At 42.6% G+C, this 23,141-nt stretch overlaps 1 protein-coding gene across 7 annotated transcripts in view; it reads left to right on the top strand.

Annotated features, from left to right (window-relative positions):
* The window catches only part of NCOR2 (nuclear receptor corepressor 2), a 3,277,114-nt gene that overhangs the window by 1,943,910 nt on the left and 1,310,063 nt on the right, over window positions 1–23,141 (top strand). For all 7 annotated transcript variants that reach the window (XM_044068530.1, XM_044068534.1, XM_044068533.1 and 4 more), the window contains one exon: window positions 20,213–20,267. In XM_044068530.1, coding sequence (XP_043924465.1) covers window positions 20,213–20,267 — 55 coding nt within the window. The remainder of the gene's footprint in view (window positions 1–20,212; window positions 20,268–23,141) is intronic.

The following is a 23,141-nucleotide window of genomic DNA, read 5'->3' on the forward strand; positions in this document are numbered from 1 at the left end:
AATGTGAGTGTCAAAAGAGAGGTTACTGTCAACTTGGGTCCCCAGGTCCCTGATAACGTCTTCCGTGTTTAATGGATTACCACCTATGTGGTAATTAGGGGTTACCTTGTTTTTCCCAAAGGGTATGACTATACATTTTTTGGCATTTAGCTTAAGGCCATGGCTCTGGCACCAGTTATCCATTTCTATGAGACCTCTCTGGAGGATGTCTGTGTCTGATGGAGTGTCAATTATGGTGCCCAGTTTGCAGTCATCTGCAAATTTTGTCAGCCACAATCCTCCAATGTTTGCCTGCACTTCAGAAAAATAAATGCCGAACAAGAGAGGGGCCCAGGACTGAGCCCTGTGGGACACCGCTCGTGACCGGCTTAGAGTCTGACATGGCACCAGCAACTCTAACCCTGTGGGTTCTGTCCTTGAGCCAGTTTGCAACCCGTCTTGTGACATATGGGTTTACATCTAAGCTGGTGAGCTTTTCTATGATGCCCGAGTGGGGTATTGTGTCGAACACTTTTGCTAGGTCAAGGTAGGCTGTGTGAACTGCCTTACCCTCATCAATAGCCTTAGTGACTGTTTCGAAAAAGTCGACCAAGTTCAAGAGGCAGGATCTGCCCTTGACAAAGCCAAATTGGGTAGGATCCAGTGTCTGTAGGTCCCCAGTGTCTTTATTTATGAGTTCCATTATGATCCTCTCCATAGCTTTGCAGACAAGGCTCGTCAAGCTTATGGGGCGTTAATTTCCAGGGTCCGTAGAAGCACCGCCTTTGTGGAGTGGGACCACAGTTGCCGTACGCCATTCTTTGGGTACGTATCCTGTAGTAAGGCTAAGATTAAACAGCAGCCTTATGTGTGGGTTTAGTTCCTCATTGAGTTCATGTAGCACACAGCCGGGGACACCGTCCGGTCCCATTGATGCTGTGTTTTTGCTTTAGAGAGCAGCTCTCACCTGGGCAGCTGAGATGTTTGGGAGGCTAGACTCTGGTGGGATAGATATTTTTCCTTTTGGGGGAGGGAGGGGAGAAATTTGCACTGAACCTGTCTGCCAGTATGTTGGCAATGTCTGTGGGTTCAGTGATCTTTGTATCATTTTGGACTAATTCTGAGCATATCTGGGAGTTTCCACCCAGGTTTCTAACATAGCTAAAGAAGGCCTTATGATTGTCTTTTGTGTCATTAGCGATTTTTCTCTCAAAGTTGGCCTTGGATGATTTTATGAGTGATCGTAGTTTTTTGCTAGTAGTGATCAGAGATGCCTTCCCTTTTAGGGATTTTGCTCTGTCATGTAGTAGCTTTCTCCTCTTGTTGTAGAGTTTGTTTATGGCTGGGGTCCACCAGACTGGGCGCCTGCCTTTGGTGGATAGGGTCTTGATTTTATTAGGGATTGCTTGATCCATACATTCCTGGAGGTGCTCGTAGAAGGCATTTGTAAGGGTTTCAGCAGCGTGGGTTGTGGTTTCCACTGGCTCGGGGGCCTTGAAGGATACCACTCCAGTCTTAAGAAGTGTGAAGTTTGCTTTTGAGAAGTTCTTCACTGTGGTCTTTTTTGCTGGGGTTGGGGGCGGGATGTGGATCTCCAGTGAGATTAATTTATGGTCTGATCTCACCAATGAGGGATATACTTCCGGTGTGGAGCATTTTGTCCCCATGTTTGTGATGATCAGGTCTAGTATATTTTCTCCTCTTGTGGGAATGGTGACTATGTTGTTGTAGGTCTTTTTGTAGCCTCCCTGACCAGTTTTAGTCTTGCCTTTTCATCAATTTTGGAGGGACGTCTATTTCTTTACAACATCACTGTTTTCCCATATTTTTTCCACTTTTTGATGACCGTCTTTACTGTGTCCCATGGTATATCCAATGCTGAGGAAATTATTTTGTACCCTTCTCCTGACTGATACCTTTCAACAATGAGATCCCTTTGAAGTTTTGTAAGCTCGCTGCGAACCATGGCTTTTGCATGTAGAAGGCAACTGTGTAAATGTCAGGAAAACCCTACTAGGACAGCTGAACTTTATTTGGGGTTAATCAGAGCCTCTTTAATTGATGGCAGGTGTGTACCCAAGAAGACTGAATGCTGTAATTAAATCAAAAGGTGCTTCAACAAAGTATTAGTTTAAGGGTGTGCACACTTATGCAACCAGTTTATTGTATGTTTTTTTATTTTTATATTTTTCCCCTAACAGATTTGTTTGTTTTTCAATTGAATTGTACAGGTTATAAGTGACATTAAAGGTGGGAAAAGTTTTGAAATGATTTATTGTGGTTTCATTTTTTTATATCACAAAAACCTGGCATTTTAACAGAGGTGTGTACACTTTTTATATCCATTGTATATTATGTGTGTGTGTGTGTGTGTGTGTGTGTGTGTGTGTGTGTGTGTGTGTGTGTGTGTAAAGTAATATTATCTATGTTTATATATATATATGATGCAGATAGATATAGATGTGGTTTACTATGGTAAGGTTGATCCAGATTCCGTCGAATGAGGGAATCCCAGACCCACGTCCGCGAAAGTGACAATGTCGAATTCCAATATTGTCGAAGTACATCTCAATGTCGACCTCAGAATCTGCTTTAACATGGGTTAAGATTGGGGCGAGATTTGTACTTCGACAATGTCGGGTTCAACATTGTTGCTGTACAGCCTCTGGACTTCGATAGAGTGGATTCGACTGAACCTGCTTCAGCCTTCCCAGAGTAAACCTATATATATATATATATATATATTTATATATATATATATTTATATATATATATATATATATATATATATATATATATATATATATATCTCTATATATGTATATCTCTATATATGTATATAATTCCCCTTTAGAATCTCGAATTGCTGAAAGCTCGAAATTCATAAGCTTGAGCCCAGAATCTCGAGTTTTCAGCAACTCGAAATTCTAAAGAGTACCAAAAAGACATCCCAAAAATGTCTTTACAATGTTTTTGCAGGGGGGCAAGTCCCCCTGCACCCCCCACACCCCCCCATACTTAAATAGACCAACTTCAAGATTGCACTACAACGGGGATGAGGGAAATCTCCCTTTCTGTGCTGTATGCAGAAGCGCACAATGGGAGAATTTCCGTTTCTCCGCTATAGTGCAGTCACAGAGCTGATATATTTAAGTAGGGGAAGTGCAGGGGGACTCAGCCCCCTGCATACATGTAAGTAAACTTGTTTTTTTTTTTTGTTTGCTTTTCTTCCCTTCACAATTTTGAGTTACTGAAAACTCGAGATTCTGGGCTGGAGCTTCTGAATTCGAGCTTTCAGTAACTCGATCTTGTGAAGGGGAGCTATATATATATATATATATATATATATATACATATATTTATATATATATAAAATCTATATGGATTCACTTTATATCCTTGAAATACTGAAATGTTGAAATTCAGTATTTCGAGGCTATAAAGTCGAAACCTTAAAACAACGAAAACTCAGAAGCACGAAATTCAAAATTTCGCACACAGCAGAGTTTGAATTTTGTGCTTCTACTCCACACACACACACACACACACACACACACACACACACACACACACACACCTTCCTCCCCACGCACAAGCACTCTACTACATAAAAGCGGGGGGCAAGACCCCCTGCATCCCCCATGTGGGGGGGAGCTGTGCTTCTGACAACCCCCCCCCCTTACTTAAATATTCTAACTCCGAGGTCGCACTACATACAAACACACACAAACCATCATCACACAAGCTAAATTCTCCTCGCGCACACACATCACAGCAACAAAACACACCAACACACACCACAGCCCCTACCCCAAACTCTTAACACATACACACTTACTTGAATCCATAACCACAGTGAATCCATAACCACAGTGAAACCTCAGAAGTGCGAAATTCAAAACCTCCGGTATTCGCAGTTTTGAATTTCACACTTCTGAGGTTTCGCTCTTTTCAGGATTCCACTTTATGGGCTTGAAATACTGAATTTCGATATTTCAGTATTTCAAGCTTCTAAAGTGAATATATATATATATATATATATATATATATATATATATATATATATATATATATAAATGTACACTAAAAATTTGCCAAAAAAGCTTACATAGCTGCTGGAGAATGTCTTGGCCAAGTAATGACAACCACAGTTTGTTAGTGAGAACCTGAGAAATGAAGGCACTGTAGAATACTCAATGATACCAGGAGGTTAACATAGACCAAGTGTCAAAGTATGTGTTACAGAATTCAGTCTCATTTACTGTTAACACGATTACGGAAGATAAGGTACTTAGGCTGTGATTTGAACATACTGAAAAATGAGATCAGATGATCAAACTTCAGGCAGCAGTAACACAAAAGGAAAAGCCACTAGCAACTTACTGTACTGAAAATAATTCAGTGGGGACTCAAATTACAGTGGGCCTTGCTTCCTGTACAAACAGGAATCCCTCTACCACAAAAGAGTCAGGCTCATTTGTTCCTCAGAATTTTAACAAAGATGTTGTTACAGGGTGTAATATAACCTGTTATCACTTCTCAAAGGTTTCTATTCAAGGATTTTTCTTGTGCCCAAGAAATAAAGTACCTGAAAAGCAGTGTTGGAGATCTGTCAGTTCTGAACACTTGCCTCATTTTTCCTCTTCACCCACACAAGGCTTATTTAGTCAGTCTAGATCTCAAGGATACAGATTACCACATCCCTTTTCTCAAACATTACAGGTGTTTACGATTCTTTGTTTTGGGATTGCACTTTCGCTTTTTATCTTTGCATTTGGTTTATCTCCTGCTCCAAGGGTATTTACAAAATGTCTGGCTCCAGTTATTGTTTTCTGTAGACTTAAGCGAATTCACATTTACCTTGTCTTGAAGATTACAGAATTTTATCTGCTTTTGCCCAGGACACCCTGGCATCCCTTCATTTTTCCACAAATTTTCCACAGTCTAGTTTTCCGGTTAAATCTAGAAAAATTTTCCCTGCACCCAGTCTCACAGGTTGGCATTTTTAGGACTCCTTCTAAATGCCTCTTTGACATTAGTGTACCTATCTCCAGAGAAACCTTTCCTTTTACTGCCACCAGTTCATAAATCTTACTCATCAGACTAGCTCTACAGCAAGGGATTTCTTCAGAATTCCAGGTTACAGAGCTCTAGCTGTTCTTGTGGTTCTAGACTTTACATTAGAAAAATTCAAAGGCTCCTCAAATCTTGTTCCAGTGTTGAAATTCATCAAAAGGGAACTCCTCTGGTGAGCCAATCAAGTGAAATAGACCCATGGTCTCCACTTCTCCCCCATTCAAACTCAAGTCAGTTACTACCCCTGTCCTGGATGTTGTAGATGATGTTTTTATGGGATCCAGTCGTACTCCAGATACATTACCCCCCACCCCTAGGAAACCTGACTGGTACTACAAAGTAGCTTACTCCCACAAATTTCTCTTCAAAAATCCTACTGCGGATCCAGAGACCATTTCCCAGGGACCTAAAGGTATTAAGGTTATTACAGCCAAAAATCCTACCCCTTCGGACAGGGATTCCAGAGCTTTAGACAGATTGGGTAAGAAGGTATATATATCTGCAACTCTTGCCATCATAGTATTGAATTACCAGTTTCACATGTTGAAGTACCGGCAACATATTATGGAACTATTAAACAAAAAATGGTATTATTTCCAGGTTGTGCAGAAAATAAAGATTTACAAGAGCTAATGCATTCTGCAAACCAAGTTAGTAAGCATATTTTGCAGTGTGGCTTTGATGCTCTAGAAGCGTCTTGCAGGGCTGCAGTCACTGGGTCTGTACTGAGTAGGCATGCTTGGCTGAAGGAACAAACCTTGCCAGTTCATGTCAAATCCAAACTACTAGACACTCCTTTAAATAAGGACTGTTTGTTTGGCACCAAAGCAGAAGAAGTTCTTAAAAGGATGGAAGAAAAAGCTAAATCTATGCAAACTGTCAAAGAATTCATACAAGTGCAACCACCTAGATTCAGTAGGCATTGGCCTTCTAAAAAAATGGTCCTTTCCAGCCCCTTCCAGGCCTTCCCAGCCCAGACCCAGGGGAAACAGGCCACCCAGACTCCAGTGTCAGGGTATGCAGAGATCTAAACAATGGATTGCCCCCACCCCAAAAACAGGGAGTGGTAAGCCGCCCCTTTATGGAAAAAGTTCACAATGACTTTTCAATTATCCTTCCCAGCCCTGCCCAATTACTTGTGCCCCTAGGAGGAAAACTTGCCCTTCATGGAAAAAACTTGGTGTCCATTACTCAGGATCGATGAGTCCTGAACATTGTATCCCAGAGGTACAAATTCTACTTCCATTCACTGCCAACTCAAGAGGGTTTATAGACCTTCCTCCAAACCAGTGGGCAGAGGCTCAAAAGCAAGTACTTTCCTTGCTCAATATCAGAGCTATTCAACCTGTTCCAGTAGAACAAAGGGGTCAGGGTTTCTACTCCAGACTTTTCCTGGTGCCCAGAAAAGCGGGCGATTGGCACCCAGTCATGGACCTTTCTATTCTCATCACCTTTCTGGTGATCCCAAAATTCAAGATGCTTACCCTGCAGCAGCTTCTTCCTATGCTAGCTAAGGATGCCTCGTTAGTCACTCTAGACTTAAAAGAGGCTTATCTGCACATCCCCATAAGGGAGTCGTGCAGGAAATGTCTATGCTTCAGGACAGGCTCTATGCACTATCAGTTCTCTGCACTTCCCTTTGGCTTATCTACTGGGCCCAGAGTATTCACAAAGTGCCTGGCTCCAGCCATTGCATATTGCAGGCAGGAAAATATCCAAATTTGCCCATACTTGGACGACTGCATGATTTAGGCGGACAGTCAGGAATTGCTACTTCAGCACCTGGCATCCGTAAAAAGCCTTCTCACTTCATTGGGGTACACGGTCAACGAAAAGAAATCACAACTGGTACCAAGTCAAAAGATTGTATTCCTGGGAGCAAGCTTTGATACAACTTCCCAGATGGCATTTCTCACTTCAGAAAAACAGAATTATCTGACAAACTACTTCAAACAAATGGCCACCAGAACCCAGCTTTCTGCAAGAAAAATACTGCAAGCCCTAGGGTACATGGCCTTGTGTATTCTGCTAGTTCCATATGCAAGACTGCATATGAGGGAACTTCAGTGGTACTTAAAACTCTTTGGTGTCAACATTCTCAAGACCTGGAAACAGTCATTCCTGTCATACCTTGTATAAGGGCGGAGTTCCTTTGGTGGACAGAAGCATGCAACCACAAGAAGGGACTGCTTTTCACTCAATCCCTCGCTGCCAAAACCCTGACAACAGATGCATCAGACTATGCATGGGGGGTTCACATGGCAGGCAAATGCATTCATGGCCACTGGAGCTCAGCCCAGATTCTCCTGCACATCAATCAAAAAGAGATGCTAGCTGTACAGAATGCTCTGACAGCCTTCAAATACCTAATCCTTCCAGGGCAACTAATTATAAAAACAGACAACACCACAGTTATGTGGTACGTAAACAAGCAGGGGGGAACCCATTCTTACCCACTCTGCCGGTTAGCCATGGCCCTGTGGAACACAGCCTTGAGCAACCAACTGCAGTATACAAGCTCAATTCCTGCCAGGCAAACGCAATTCACTGGCAGACGACTTAAGCAGAAATCACCTAGAACCACACGAGTGGAAATTGAAGCCCAACACCTTCAACCTTCTGATCCAGAGGTGGGGGACACCGGAGGTGGACCTCTTTGCCTCCCCTGAGAACCACCAGCTGAGCAAATACTGCACCAGGAACCCTCACAGCAGGGCCTGGAAGGTGGATGCCCTATCCTTTCAATGGGAAAACCTCTCAATTTATGCCTACCCCCCTCTGCCCCTTCTCTCAAGAGTACTACTCAAGGTAAAATAGGACAGGCCTAGGGCAATTCCTATTGCCACAGACTGGCCACCCCAGCACTGGTACCCACTCTTACGCAGCCTGACAACAGTGCCACCCTGGCACCTTCACCAGACTCCTACCCTGCTGTCTCAGCAGGAGGGACAGATTTTGCATCCTCAATTGCAAACCTTAAACCTTGCAGCCTGGCTTATTCCTTGAGTACCCCACCAGCAACCCTCATCAAACAGGTGCTGGACGTCATTCTTGAAGCCAGCTCCCTATTTGGGGGCTCCTGACATTTGGGGCAAGAAAAACTGATGTAATGGTGTTGGCTGCCTGTTTTATACCCCTGACGACCTGACGTCATGGAAGAAGCAACAGCATCCCAAATACTAAGATTCTGGTATTCGGGCCGACTGAGGGCTACATGCAGACAGATAACCCAAGTCTGATGACTGCAACAGTGAATACACTCGAACATCTACATTTATGGTAAGTGTACACAACTGTACTTTCTCCTTCTCCATTCACCCAGTCCAGTTACCATTGCATTCTTAGGGGAACCAAAGGCCTGACTTATCTTCCAAAACATCTCCAGTATGCTTGGCAACTGCCTATGCACATCCTCTAATAATATCATAGTCATCCGCAGGTAAATACACTAGGTTGTTGCCCCTCTCTTTCCCAGTCTCTCTTAACTTGTCCCATAAGCTTTATGCTGCAAAGTTAATAACCGCTCGCAGAAATACTGGCAGTAGTTAGTAACCCTGCTGCATTCCCATTCCTAAAAGCACCTTTTCTAATAGCCCCCATTCACTAAAATTTTTACTTACGGCTTACTGTAAAGAGCTCTAGTTCCTGCAACCCAGTTTTCCACCCCATTCACTTCCTCCGGTACCTTAAACCTGTGCTCCCAGCTTAAACAATCAAAAACCTTCTGAAAGTCCTTTTATACTGTACCAGCTCCTGCCACTGTTGTCATCTTAAAACATTCAATGGCATCCTTCAGTGATCTGCTAATGAGTGTCCTCTTAAAAGCTGACCCGTTCTTTTCTGTTGTTTTAAATAACAACTTCTCCAAGTTTGCCCGTTAACACCTGAGCATATTTTCTTGTGTCTGCATTGCATAATAAAACCAGCTTCATAATTAGTGAGGTAGGGGTACACCTTGTCCCCTTTCCCTTTCTACAGTACCACCGCCGACTCTTCATACATAGAATCTGATATTTCTCCTTCCTTTAAAATATTAATAAATGCCTTATCCATGCTAGCATTAACTTGCAGGCCTATTCATGTATAGAAGTCAGTTGGATACCCAATCTAGTCAGTCCCCCTTCCTTCCCTTTAAATGCCTAATCCTGTTAACCACCTCCCCCACCATTATAGTCCCATTTAGCATCCTTTCATCTTCCTCTCCCAGTAGTTCCCCCAGATTGTTTCGCCACCCATTGCACTGGTTTATACAATGTCTTACAAAATCTTACAAACCCACCCTTGTTTCCCACTGGCACATGCCTCATAACTAATGCTTTTTGTTTCATGTCCTTGATTTTCTGTAGTAATAACTTAATATAAGTCTCTGTCCTGACCCTGTACCTTACCCATATGACACAGTTCCATTTCAGTCCTAGATTCCTCCAAATAAGTTAGCTGTTCTTTAACCTCCTCCATTTCCTCTTCTCGTCCCTTCTCCCACTGGAGCTCCAACAGCTTTCTAGGTTTGTTTCCTTCTTTACCTGTTCTTTCCTTTCTCTTGTGTCCCTCTGTCCCATCCATAGTCCTTGTCAGGCTGCCTTAACACCATCCCACTTCTTCTCCGCATTTCCCTTCACCCTCTGTTCTTTTGTATTACATCCATTACTGTTCCCGACATCCATGCAGTCTGAACGACATCTGTAAATTGTCCTGGGTTCCATCTCCACCCCTCCATTTCCACCGTAGTTTCACTAAAGTATAGTCCGACACCCACCTCTTCATCAGCTCAACTTCCTCCATCTGTCCCAGGCTTTTCTTGTTCACTAGAACCATGCCTAGCCTGCTGGCTTGTCTTTTTTTATCTATTGAATTTGTGAAACCCAGTTCCAGCCCTCTTTTTTTTTTCCGACTAGTTGTAGTACATCTGAAGCTCTCCCATTGCCCTCTTGTAATTCCCTGTTGACACCCTTTATGAAACTGTACTGCCCCAAGTCATCTGTCATGTTCCAGCTCCAACACTATCCTGAAATCCCTCTTATCACCACCTTGTCCCATCTGTCTTGAATTTCTCTTTTTTAATAGTCGTTCCTTTATTGTCTTCTTCCTGGTCTTGTTTAACTCATACATAGACTGTCCTTATTAACACCCCCTTAATTTGCAGAGTCATCTTCTTACCACCCATGTTCTCTTGTCATGCACCAGTGTGCATACTTATTTTCATTTCTCTGACCTTCTTATAAGTATTCCTACTACTGTTTCCCCCAGGGTGCCGGAACCCTAGCCAACAGAAACCCTTCAATTTCAATTTGTGTTCCTGTCTTTTCTCAGTTTCATCTCCTGTTACACCAAAGCTATGTCTTCCTTTACCAGCTTTGCAAATACACATTCCATTTTAATCAGATTATTTCTCTCATTACTTTCCATACTGCTAACCAGCCCCCCCCCCCCCACTCTCCCATAGCTAGGCTTCCTTAGCGGTTGGTTTAGGTCGAATGGCCTATGCTCCCCAGCTTCAGCAGAGTTTGTTGCCAGCCTGCACTGGCCAGATATCTCACAACAGCTATGCCCATTACTGCTCCAGCCGGCCTTTACCTCCCTTCCCACACTACTACCTTTCTTCACTTTCTTATCCTCTTGTTCCATACCCTTGCTTTCCACCTGTCCTTTTAGTGTTCTGCCTTGTTCTGTTTGTTTTCCATGTCCGTTATTTTCAGTGTTTGCCATCACAAGTTGTCCCACTTTCCATTTCTGCCTCTTGCTTGCCATTGACAAGCCCATGTTTTGTATCAGCTCACATTCTCAGTGTATTTCACTCTGCAGGTATGCCACAAATCTCTTAACTGAGTGTTCCATTCTCTCTCTCTCTCTCTCTATTTTCTAGCTTCACCCTCTCCATATGTCTAAGCATTTCATTTCAGCAAGCCTTTAACATATGCAACCACTGTATATTTTTATACTAAACATTCTTTCAAGCCCTTTTAACATAGTACCAGTATTGCAGTCCTAGACATCTATGTTCATACCCTGTTTGCATTAAACAATGTTTCAACAGTACTGTTTATTTTTTGATATTTTTATATTCTTATTCAATCTGTAACCCTTCCCCCCACCCCCTGTCTAAACTTCTGACTATCTAATATACCCTTCTTTTCCCAGGTAAGCATGATTATAACTGTTACAGGTGAATACTCTGTCAGGCATCTTCTAATTTTTTTTTCAGTAAAGCATTTTCCAGGTGACGTAAGCAAAGAGCAGTATTCCACAATGTAATTGCATGTAACAGTCCCTTTTCCGTCACAGTGCCACTTCACAACATTAGACTCTGTAGTCTGCTTGAAAGCACCAGTACTCAGCAGCCTTCAGTATCCACAGAAGTGCAACAGATGGTATAGTGTGCCTCATGCTTGAAGTCTTTGATGGTCCTCATCACTCGAAGTGACAAGCACATTCCAGTAAAATCCATATTTTTTTTCTAGAACATCCTGGCTACAGAGAGGTAAAACCCTGACTGTGACCCAGTCTGAGTGTGATTAGCGGCTTGGATATTGCAAGAGATGGGCATGAGAGGGTGGATGGGATTGGCTTACACCAGCTCGCTTTTGCTGGGGGAATGGATTTGGCAATCCCAAGAAGGTGATGGAAGTCCTCAGGGTGTGTGTGAAAGCATGCTATAGGTATAGAATGCCTCCTCTGTGATACGGGATGCAAATGTCAGCTATGTGGGGAGTAAAAGACAAGAATGTAGCAAACCTGACCTGGTTTATTTTATTTATAGCTATGTGAGGAGGGCATAGGATGCTTCCTCAGTGATGTGTGCTGCCAGTGCCAACCATGTGGGGTGATATTAGGGCCATAATAGAAACAACCTGCATAGCTGGCAGTGTGATGACCAGACCACAGTTTGCTTTCATTCTGGAGACAGGAAGCATATGTGGGTCAGTAAAATGACATAGAAGAAAATGCCCATATTAGGGCATTAACATTTATCAACATCACCAAAAAATACCTTCTGTTGCTAACCATCAAGGTCAGTCGTTTTCCATTCACAATATCTCCAGCCTTTCTCCTGTTCTCAGACACTGTTGCCTAATCCTCCTTCTATCTCATACTGATATCATGTTCTTTTCACTGTACATCATCTTTGAAATTTTATCTCACTCTCTGGGGAAAGAGATAAGCACAGTAAAGACTGTGTATAGCAGTCACAGCATAATATCGCAGCTACTGTCCACTAGCCCCTGGCATGCTACCTTTTTTCCATGCTTGTGTGGTTCGTAACACCTTACTCGTTCATCTCTCTCCTTTGGGTCTCTGTCCTGCAGTACCTTCTCTTTCCCATTTTCCATCACGTATTTGGGTCTCATGCCGTGCAACCTCCACTTATATTTCCGCCTTTGTTGTCTTCCTCCTTCAGTATAGTAAGACCTCTGCGATATCCCCATTCTCTGCTTTGATGTTACCTATCCCTTAAAGGAAGCATGATCTGTCACACTGTCTTCTGATGCCTCACCACTGTTGCACCCAGCTTGCGCATCACCAACCTGACCAGCTGTTCACACTGGTTGCAACCTTCTTCCTTTCCTGTTCCTGCTAGGCATGGCTCCATGTCAGTTGATCCCATGTCCATCCTGAGCAGTCAGTCCACTCTCCTGTCCCGACTGTATCCAGAAGCATTACCCCTTATACCCTCACCTCTGGTAAATGAAGCAGTTAAAATTGGCAGGGCATTTCCCCGTTCTACCACCACCATTCTTGAGCTTCATTCATGGCATCTTTGTACAGCTTTTATGGCTCACTGTGTAAAGGAAGTGCTGGAAAGAGTTGATGATTCAATCCGTTCAAGCTTGAAAAGGTGTAGAGTGGCATTTGGTCAGAAGATTAAAGCTATGAGCTGCTAAGAAATTACTTCCTGTGTTAGAGTTTGATTCCCTTAGCTTACTGTGTGACCTCGAGCAAGTCACTTAACCAAACAGTGCTTGGAACAATAGGGAATTTGGGCTAGACTCATTAGTGGTCTCCTGTACTGCATGCCTAGTAACTACCTATCAACAAGTGGCCCCTGCCACACTCTTGACCCATAATATCTTTTCCCACTTTAAGTGATAGGCAGCAGGTGCAGATCGATTTTCTCTAAATGTAAATATGCCACAAGAAATTCTAAAGTATCGTGACCTTGGCAGCAAGACACATTAAAACCCTTCCTAAGCACTACTTAGCCCAAAAGCCATTTCTTAAGTCTGTAGCTGTGGCATTTTGCCAACAGGTTCCTAGTGATGTTCTTCGTATTTCACTGTTGCAGTCATTACATTTGGGTTATCCTGCTGGCAGGTTGCCCTCAGTCGGCCTGAATTCCAAAGTCTTGGGTCCTGAGTCAGTTGTTGTCGCCTCTTCCCTAATGTCAGTGCACCAGGGGTATAAAAGATGCAGCCAACGCCATTTTCTTCAATTTTTCTTGCCGCGCGGTGCCTGAAGCAGAAGCAGTTCGCAAGTGCCGGTCGGCCGACTCCTGAGATTTTCGTTTTCGAGTTTCAGATCCGAAGTCTTCATTAAAAGCTAAGTACCCCATTGGGGAAACTTTTTTCTTGCTCCAGACCGATGTCAGAAAAAGTTAATAATTGTATTTCTTGTGGGAAGCAAATACCTCATAAGGACTTTCATTCTTACTGTATTCCTTGCCTAGGCCCTGACCATGATGTTGCTAGTTGTCAGTTTTGTGCTAGGTTTAACCAACACACTATTAAGTGTCAGTATGATTTTGCATTAAGCTATTTTGGGTGAAGATTTAATTATACAATGTCGTCGGATAGCCATCCAACTACTGGAGTTCACAAAAAACGCAAAGAAAAAGACAGGCAACCGAGGTCCAAAACCGACGACGAAGCTTCTCCTAAGCAAGTCGCTGGTTCGCCGGTTCTCAGTGAGGTGCTTTCGCAGCCCCTGATCCCCGCTACTTTAGAGTCGCAGGCCGCTACCGACTCCCACGTGGAGTCGATCAGGCCGCAGGAAACTCAAGGTATTGGAGCCTCGGAGATTATTCCCTCAGATGGGTCTGGAGCTGCTGAGCAGGCATCGACTTCTGAGGGTGTATTCAGACCTAAACATTTATATATTAAACCGACTTCAAAGACAAAGACTAAAACACCTTTAAAGGCAAAGAAACAAGTTCACCAGTCACAAGGACAGGCCTCCATGCCCAAAAAACAGATGCTCAAAATGGCCGAAGACTTAATTACCTTGATCAGGGGTTCCCATCCCCCTCCTGATAAGAGTCCTAGGCAAGAGACAGACTATGAATCTTCAGATCAGGTTTCCATTTCTTCTGATTCCTCTTCTGATCAAGAATATTCTTTTCCCCCCTATGAGGTTTCTGATGCTGAAGAATCAATTCCTTCAGCTTCTCCTCCTGAGGACTACTCTTTTTGGGAAACTTTGCATACCATGAGGGAGCACTTCCACTGGGAGAGCCAAGACTTTTCAGAATCTAAGAAAAGGCTCAGAGACTTCCTTTTACTACCTCAACACAGGCCTCTAGCTATTCCACCTGTGTTGGACATTATAGATTATGTGTTCTCGGAGTCTAGTCTGACCCCTGACTCTTTACCTCCAGTTCCTGTATAGCCGGACAGATACTACAGGGTCCCTGACTCTCATAAATTCCTTTTCAAAAACCCTACTGCAGACCCAGAAACTATTTCCTACAGATCTAAGCAGTGGAGTGCTTCTACCTCCAAAGGTGGAGAGGACAAATCACAATCATACAGGAAACAGTCCCAATGACTTCCCCCTGCCTGCGCCAAGCACTTATCTTCTGGCAGCACCCTTAGGGGGGAAAACTAGCACTTTTTTCTCAAAATTGGCATATTATAACCCAGGACAAATGGGTTCTAGACATAGTGTCACAAGGCTACAAGTTTCATTTCCATATCCTGCCAAGGGCAAACGGTTGGCCAGACCTGCCAAAAAATCAATGGGCAGAAGCTCAAAAACAAGTCGCAGGTCTCATGGACATGAGGGACTATTCAACAAGTACCACAGCAAGAGCAGAGACAAGGATTTTACTCAAGACTGTTCTTGGTACCCAGAAAGGACAAAGCATGGAGACCAATACTGGACCTATCTATTCTAAACACTTTCTTGGATATACCAAAATTCAAGATGTTGACCTTACAGCAGCTTCTGCCCATGCTGGGCAGCAAGGCTTGGCTCATGACTTTAGACCTAAAAGAGGCATATCTGCATGTCCCAATCAGACAGTCATGCAGAAGATACCTCAGATTCAAGGCTGGCTCAAAGCATTACCAATTCTCTGCACTGCCTTTTGGTTTATCTACTGCGCCCAGGGTCTTTACAAAGTGCCTGGCACCAGTAATTGCTTACTGCAGACAAAGAGGAATACAAATATATTCTTACTTGGACGACTGCCTCATACAAGCAGAGAACAAGGACATTCTACTACAGCATCTGACTTTTGTGATAAGACTTTTAACATGCCTAGGGTACACAGTCAGCAAAAAGAAATCAAAACTAGTACCCTCTCAAGAGATAATATTCCTGGGTGCAAGCTTAAATACAACTGCCCAGATGACTTATCTCACTCCAGATAAACAAAGGCACCTGACTACCTCTTTCAAGGAAATGGCAACAAAGGCCCAGTTATCTGCAAGAAAAATTCTGCAGGCTTTGGGCTTCATGGCATCCTGTATCTTACTAATTCCATATGCAAGACTGCATATGAGGAAAATTCAGTGGTACCTAAAAAGTGTCTGGACACAACATTGCCACATTCTGGAAACAATGATTACTCTAATTTCCTGCCTGCAACAGGAATTTCGATGGTGGGCAAAGGCTTGTCACCAAAACAAGGGACAGCCATTCTCACTACCCCCAGCCAGGCAGAGCCTAACGACAGATGCATCAGATTATGCCTGGGGGGCACACATGGCAGGAAGAGGCATTCAGGGCACCTGGTCCACAAACCAAAAGCATCTACATATCAATCAAAAAGAGATGCTAGCTGTTCAAAATGCCCTGACAGCCATCAAGGACCTACTTCATCCGGGACAACTATTGATAAAAACAGACAACACCACGGTCATGTGGTACATAAACAAGCAGGGGGACACTCATTCTTATCCCCTGTGCAGACTAACCATGGCTTTATGGGACACAGCATTGACTTACCAAGTTCATCTGCAGGCACAATTTCTGCCAGGAAAGGAAAATACTCTGGCAGACGAACTAAGCAGAAACCTCATGAATCCCCACGAGTGGCACCTGGATCCACAAGTCTTCAGCATGATAACAATGAAATGGGGACGCCCGGACATAGATCTATTTGCCTCCCCTCAAAACAATCAACTAAAAAGATTCTGCACAAGGACGTATCACAGACAAGCTTGGAAAGTGGACACCTTATCTTTCAACTGGGCAAACCTATCAGTATATGCCTTTCCTCCCCAAGGTACTCCTAAAGGTCAGGCAGGAGAAACCAAAAATGATTCTGATTGCCCCAGACTGGCCACGCCAGTACTGGTATCCAATCTTAAGGAACTTGTCCCAATGCCCAGCTTGGACCTTACCTCAAATACCTCATCTACTGTCACAGCAAAACAACCAGATTCTGCACAGCCAACTCAGGACATAAACCTAGCAGCATGGCGGATAATGTAGCCATACAAACCACACCTCTCAGTAAAGCTGTGATGGATGTCATTTTAGAAGCCAGAAGGCCTAGTACTACTAGAAAATCCTATGCTGGGAAATGGAAGAGATTTTGTTCTTGGAACCAAGCTCAAGGAACTGATACAGCTGTCCCAAATATTCCCCAGATTTTGAAATATTTAACCGAGATGCTGGACAAAGGCCTATCTTTTTCATCAATTAAAATCCATGCCTCTGCCATTTCTGCTCATTACAATACAGAGCCACCACTCTTTTCTCATCCTTTATTAAGGCAGTACCTCAGAGGAGCCAAACACTTAAGGCCTCCAAGGAGAACTCCAGTACCTGCATGGGACCTCAGTTATGTCTTGGAAAAACTCACCTTACCTCCTTTTGAGCCAGCTGCTACTGCGGACATAAAGTTCTTATCTTGGAAAACAGCTCTGCTCCTAGCAATAACTTCTGCAAGACGAGTTTCAGAGCTACAGGCTGTCATGGCTGTGGAACCCTTTATCATTTTCTATCCAGACAGGGTCTCTCTGAGAACAAACCCTACATTTATGCCTAAGGTGGTATCCAATGTAGCCCTTAACCAAACAAATAATTTGCCAACCTTTTATCCAAATCCACAGAACAAGGGGGAGAAAATTCTGCATTCTTTGGACGTACACAGACAACTTAGATTCTACTTGGACAAAACTAAAGTTTTCAGAAAGACAAAGCAATTACTAGTGGCATATGCCACAGCATCACAAAGAAAGGCTATCTCCAAGCAGATTATTTCAAAGTGGATAGGTCACTGCATTCGTTTCTGCTACTCACAACATGGCAAACCAGTGTCTAAGGGTATTAGGCCACATTCAACCAGAGCTGCAGCCACTTCTGCAGCCTTTCTCAGGGGAATAACAACCAAAGACATTTTGGAGGCTGCTACTTGGAGTTCAGTGCCTCTTTACTCTAAATCCAGGGCAGGCTTTGCCACTGCAGTTCTGCAGGGCCTCATAGCCGCTCCTAATGCTGTTTAGCTCCAGCCCCCCAACCATAGCTTTCGGACTCAACCCAAATGTAACGACTGCAACAGTGAAACACGAAGAACATAGTACAGTTGTGTACACTTACCATAAATGTAGATGTTTGAGTGTATTCACTGTTGGAGTCCAGGTTACCGACCCATCATTCCCCTTATTTTTGCTGGAACTTATCTTTACTTCTCTAATCAATACAACCTAGGTGGTGTATTTATTTATAGATGAAGGTAAAGCTTATTTTGCTGCATGTATGTTTTATTTACATAATTTTAGCCTACCTTTTTGGGGGCACCTGACATCTGTGGCAAGAAAAACGAAATAAAATGGCGTCGGCTGCATCTTTTATACCCCTGACGACCTGACGTCAGGGAAGAGGAGACAGCAACCAACGCAGGACCCAAGACTTTGGAATTCAGGCCGACTGAGGGCAACCTGCCAGCAGGATAACCCAAATGTAATGACTACAACAGTGAATACACTCTAACATCTACATTTATGGTAAGTGTATACAGCTGTACTTTGTCTTCTTTATTGACAGGCTTCACACTGTGTGCCCTGTTATTCTGACTGTCCATAGAATGCAAATCACCTGCTATTTGTTTCCCACTTTCTTCTATGCACAGCATTGGATCCCCTTTTTCTAGACCTCTTTTATTGCTTTTATCTTTGTAATATGGGTGGTTTCAATCCACCCACAGTCTCATTGTCCTACTTCTGTAGCGAAGATTCTAGAAGGGGGCTTACTGTTGCTTCACAGCTTTCTCCTCCGGATGCCCAGCTCACTGATTAGCTATGTCTTCTGTGGCCTATTAAGTCATGGTATTTTCCCTCCTAGCTTCTCATGTCTCAGTGCGCAAGGAACTCGTATTGAAGTCAGTTCATCATTACCAGCATCACCACTTTTGGCTTTCAGACTGTATTGCACACGTTTGTCTCTCTTTATGGGGTTTCTTCACTGGCTTCAGTTGTAAAGTATTGTTACACATATTCTTGGGCCAACGGATGAGCAGCGGGATCAGACTGCGAGTATGACTATCCCTTCTCACTTGTGTGTTATCATTTATGGTTATAAATGCTGCTAAACACCTGTATTATCCCTTATGGTTGTATATGTTGTTAAACGCCTTCGTTTTCGGAAGGCCTCACTGGCTAATTATTAAGCTTGTCATTTCAGGGGATTTTTTTTTCCTTTGCTGTAGTGAAAATGTATACTGTCTTCATTGTCTAGGATTGGTGGTAGACTTTGAGAGGGATACATTCTGATGGTTGGTATATAATTTCTAACATTCTGGCTACTTAAGCATTACCATTAGCAGTGTTTTGGTTGCTTATAATTAACCACTAGAAGATTGTGTTCATCCTGCCTTGAAGGATCTTTTGAGTGACAATATATTATGCTGTAACAAAAAGTATATTTGCGCAGATTCTGAATATTCAGTCACTGAGAATTGTTTAAAAAGATATTGACATATTATTGTATCCTTTTCTGGCTTCTGTCTTTGCATCTTCTCAGAAATGTATGCAACGTTAAGTGTACTGCTTGGACAGTCTGCCCATAATGTTTGTTGTACCTGTGTATGGTGGATAATCACTCCACACTTAATCCAAAGGAAAAACACTTAATTCAAAGAAAGCATTGTTTTTGTTTTTATTAAATATGTCCAGCCTCTGTTTCCATGCTGCAACTGCTTATTTCATGTCATAATGCTTAATATTTTGTGAGTGTTGTTCATTAACCTACATATTGACCTTTCCCTAGTCACCACTACCTGCAAGATGCATACTGAGGATTATGTTATCTTTTTCACTGCAGGTGTTCCTGCTTGTTCCTTTCGGCATATTTAGAGTCATCCCACCAGAGAGAGCTTCAAGTGCCTCTATGACCATGAAACTTGTCAGCATCCTCCTCATCAAGTTGCCTTACACCTGTGCTCTACCAGGTGATGCCACTCTATCCCTTTGTCACAGTAATGGAGGTGCTTGCTTTCCGGGACACCCATTCTTTTTTCTGCCAGTGCCATCCCTTCCATCCACGGTATGGCTCCTCCCTGAGATTGAGTTACCAATGTCATGGAAGGACTAAACTAGAAAGACAAAATGGTGGCTGATAATACCACTTCAATCTAAGATGCAAAAACTGCTGTGGGGCAAGAGGCTGTTTTTATTTTTTGGATTTTTTTTTTAAAGACACAGAGTTGATAGTTATAAGGCTTGAATTAAAATGTGTTCATTTATGTAGCTCTAGGCAGTAGATCTTAAAATTAAAAGCATAATATTTTGTTTTCCCGAGTTCAGATGAAGAGAGTCACTTGAGAAGCTATACCCTGCAGCCATTTGAATTGGGTCCATACTCACTAAATGAGCAGTGCTGTCAAGGCAACTGAGATTGGGTCCTTAAGTAGTGTGCCAGAGTGAGAGAGAGAGAGAGAGAGTCAGTAAGAAAGGTCTTGAGAACTGAGCTTGTTATTTCTCTCCTGTGTCAACAGGTTCATGCAGCACCCGAAGAACTTTGGTTTGATTGCCTCATGCTTGGAAAGAAAGGTAAGAATCTTTATTTTTGTTTAAACACTGCTAAAAAACAAACCAAAAAAAAACATTTGTATAGGTTGCTATATATTCTGATCTTGATTATTTGGAATTTAGTTACTAAGTGCACACAGAGTCAAACCTGTGAAAAGGGCATTGATTTTATTATTTATATTTATTTAGACAGACTCGTATCTCAATATTTTGGTGGGGGAGGGGGCATTGGACCTGTGGTGCCATACACAAACACCATCTGACTGCAGTGAACTTATTCACTCATGACTCTGCTCATTTTGCTTGTTTATAGTTATACTAATAACCTGAATATAATCCATTTGTGTGTTCACTGTAATTGTTCCACTGTCCTTTGCCAACTGTTTTCAGATGAAGAAACCAAAAAGTCTATGCTGTTTCCTTGTGTTTAGTAACCACTGCTAGTACTTAACACACTCAGAGGCCTGACTCAACAAGATTGTTTATTATGCAGCTCTGTGAATAGTTATATAAGAAAGAGCTAGCTTTGCATTTGCATTTTTGTACCCCCAGGTTGTGTGTACACCTGTCTGCTTACAGCTCACTGGTTCTACTGTAGCATCACTATGTCTGTGGTATTTGTTTCTCCTTTGCATTCTTATTGGACCGTCAGTGTGCACTGAGATCTCTTTACATTTGGTGATGTAAAGGAAGCTGTATGGTTTTGATTTATTATTTTTTATGCATCAGCTTCTCTGAATTAACCTGCCACTATACTAGCTTCAGTGAGAAGACCCACAGGGCACTATATAAACAGTACGGCCTGGTGTGAGGACTGAAGATCTGACTTGTAAATAAGCTATTTCCTGTTCCAAGTTTATAGGGGTTTGAATCTTTCTGCCTTCATTTGCCTACAGTGTGACATTGAGCAAGTCTGTTAACTAGACAGTTCTTTGGGACAACTGAGATACCTGCCAATCTAGTAGATATAGCAAAGTAATTGTTTTACTTTTCCAGCTTGTTGCAGACTTGCTCTTCATCAGAAGGCTGTGCATTTGCCCTTTTCTACTGAAACAAGACACTGTTATGACTCATTACACATTTGTGCGTTCTAACACGCATGCAAACATACACATACACACATTGTCTGGTGTGTGTGTGTGTGTGTGTTTGCATGTTCACATGCATGCATAGCTGCTTTTGCTTAAGTGCCACAACTCACGTCTTCCTTTATTCTATTATATTCTCTGCATATACACACAAACAGCAAGAAAAGAGCAACAGTGGTGTTGTACCTCCAACAGTCTAGATTTTTCCCTCATATTTTTGGTCTGTTCCTCATAAAAGTTGTGGTTTTCTGGAATTTCATTGAAGATTGAAGTCACTAATTAATGAGATATTTGAGTTTTAGACTTTATAGATTCATAGATTAGTACTAGGCTAACTGCCCCTGTGGGCCATTTTTTTAAGCCTAGCCAGTTACCCCATGTGAGAATTGAACCCTGCACTTTGTGTCTGTAAGGTGAACACCTTAACCATTATGCCAACTCCCTCCCCAGAATATTACCCAGAAAGTTATACCCTTCATAAAATGCATGTCAATGCAAAACCTGTTATTCTAACAACTTTAAACATTTACAAGAGCAGCATTTGAAATCTCTCTTCATTGTTAGGCCTTTGTCCTCCCATTCTTTTTGCCTTTGTGCATATTTCTTGCTGCAAGAATTGGGAAGTGTGGATGATTGTTTTGAGCCAAAATTACCTATGAGTTTACCTCTTTAGTTTGTGTCTGTTAAGAATGATGTACAGTTATTTAAATTTTGTTATGCATGAAAGGTAGGCTGGGTAGTTCTTTAAAATCTAATTGTCTTGTAGGCAGTTTAGAGTTACAAATGTATGTCAGTTAGTCAACCACTGCAGAAGGTAAAATTTACACTTCACAATTTATATGTCCTCCCTGTTGTCACGTGGGTTTACTCCAATGTTCCAAAGACATGCACTAGGTGGATTGGACACTCTAAATTAGCCGTAGGCAAAAGTGTGCGAGTGAGTGGTGTGTGAATGTACTACCGTGGCAGGGCTAGTCACCCGGCAGTGTAAACCTTGGCTCAAGATGATTGTCATACAAGAGTTACACCCTGACCCCATGTGCAAAATGGGAAAAGGGGTTGAGGATGGATGGATGGAATTTACAGACATTGATGTATTGCTATTGAGTCACTGTACGTGTTTTAGCAGCCTTGTTGTGTATTTGCTGTTGATCACTCCTTTACATTTTTTTGAAAACTGCTTTGGGTTTCTTTGCTTCTGTTGTATGACCAACCAGAGTATCAACAGCAAGAGGTATCCTGACCCAAAAATTGGTTACCCCTTCTGAAGGGCAGCATATTACCACACAGCAACACCCTGTAATGTTCACTTAGGTGGGAGCTATGTTACATGGGAATAAAAGCTACAAATATTTAGCCCAGTGCTAGGTCATATTACTAATTGCGCTTCACTGACACATATGTTGCGTGCGAGGGGTCTTTCTTCAAGGCAGGCATTTACAAGTGTATTAGGCAATCTGCCCGTCTTGTTCTTCCCATGTCAGTGTTTTTTCTGTTATTTCGGGGGGAGCCTTTGAGTGTTTAAGGACCACAATTGTAATCCTGTGAACAGTAAGTATGAGTAGGGAAAATATACTAACTCCTCAGTTGTGGTATCTCAAAGTATTCTCCCTACTCAAAGGTACAACAGCTTCGGGTTTAGTATATGTAAGTAGCTAGGCTGTGGGAGATGCAAAACGTCTCTGCAAACATCTCTCAAAATGTAGCATAAGCATCAGATTTTGATGTTTTTGTCTGAATTGTAGTTTATATTGCAAAGTGTTGGGGCTCGAATCACCAGGTTTTGCATCCCTGATATGTAGGCATT

This window comes from Protopterus annectens, chromosome 4.part0 (assembly GCF_019279795.1).
Source record: "Protopterus annectens isolate FY-2018-M chromosome 4.part0, PAN1.0, whole genome shotgun sequence".
In the NCBI taxonomy this organism is placed as follows: Eukaryota; Metazoa; Chordata; order Ceratodontiformes; family Protopteridae; genus Protopterus; species Protopterus annectens.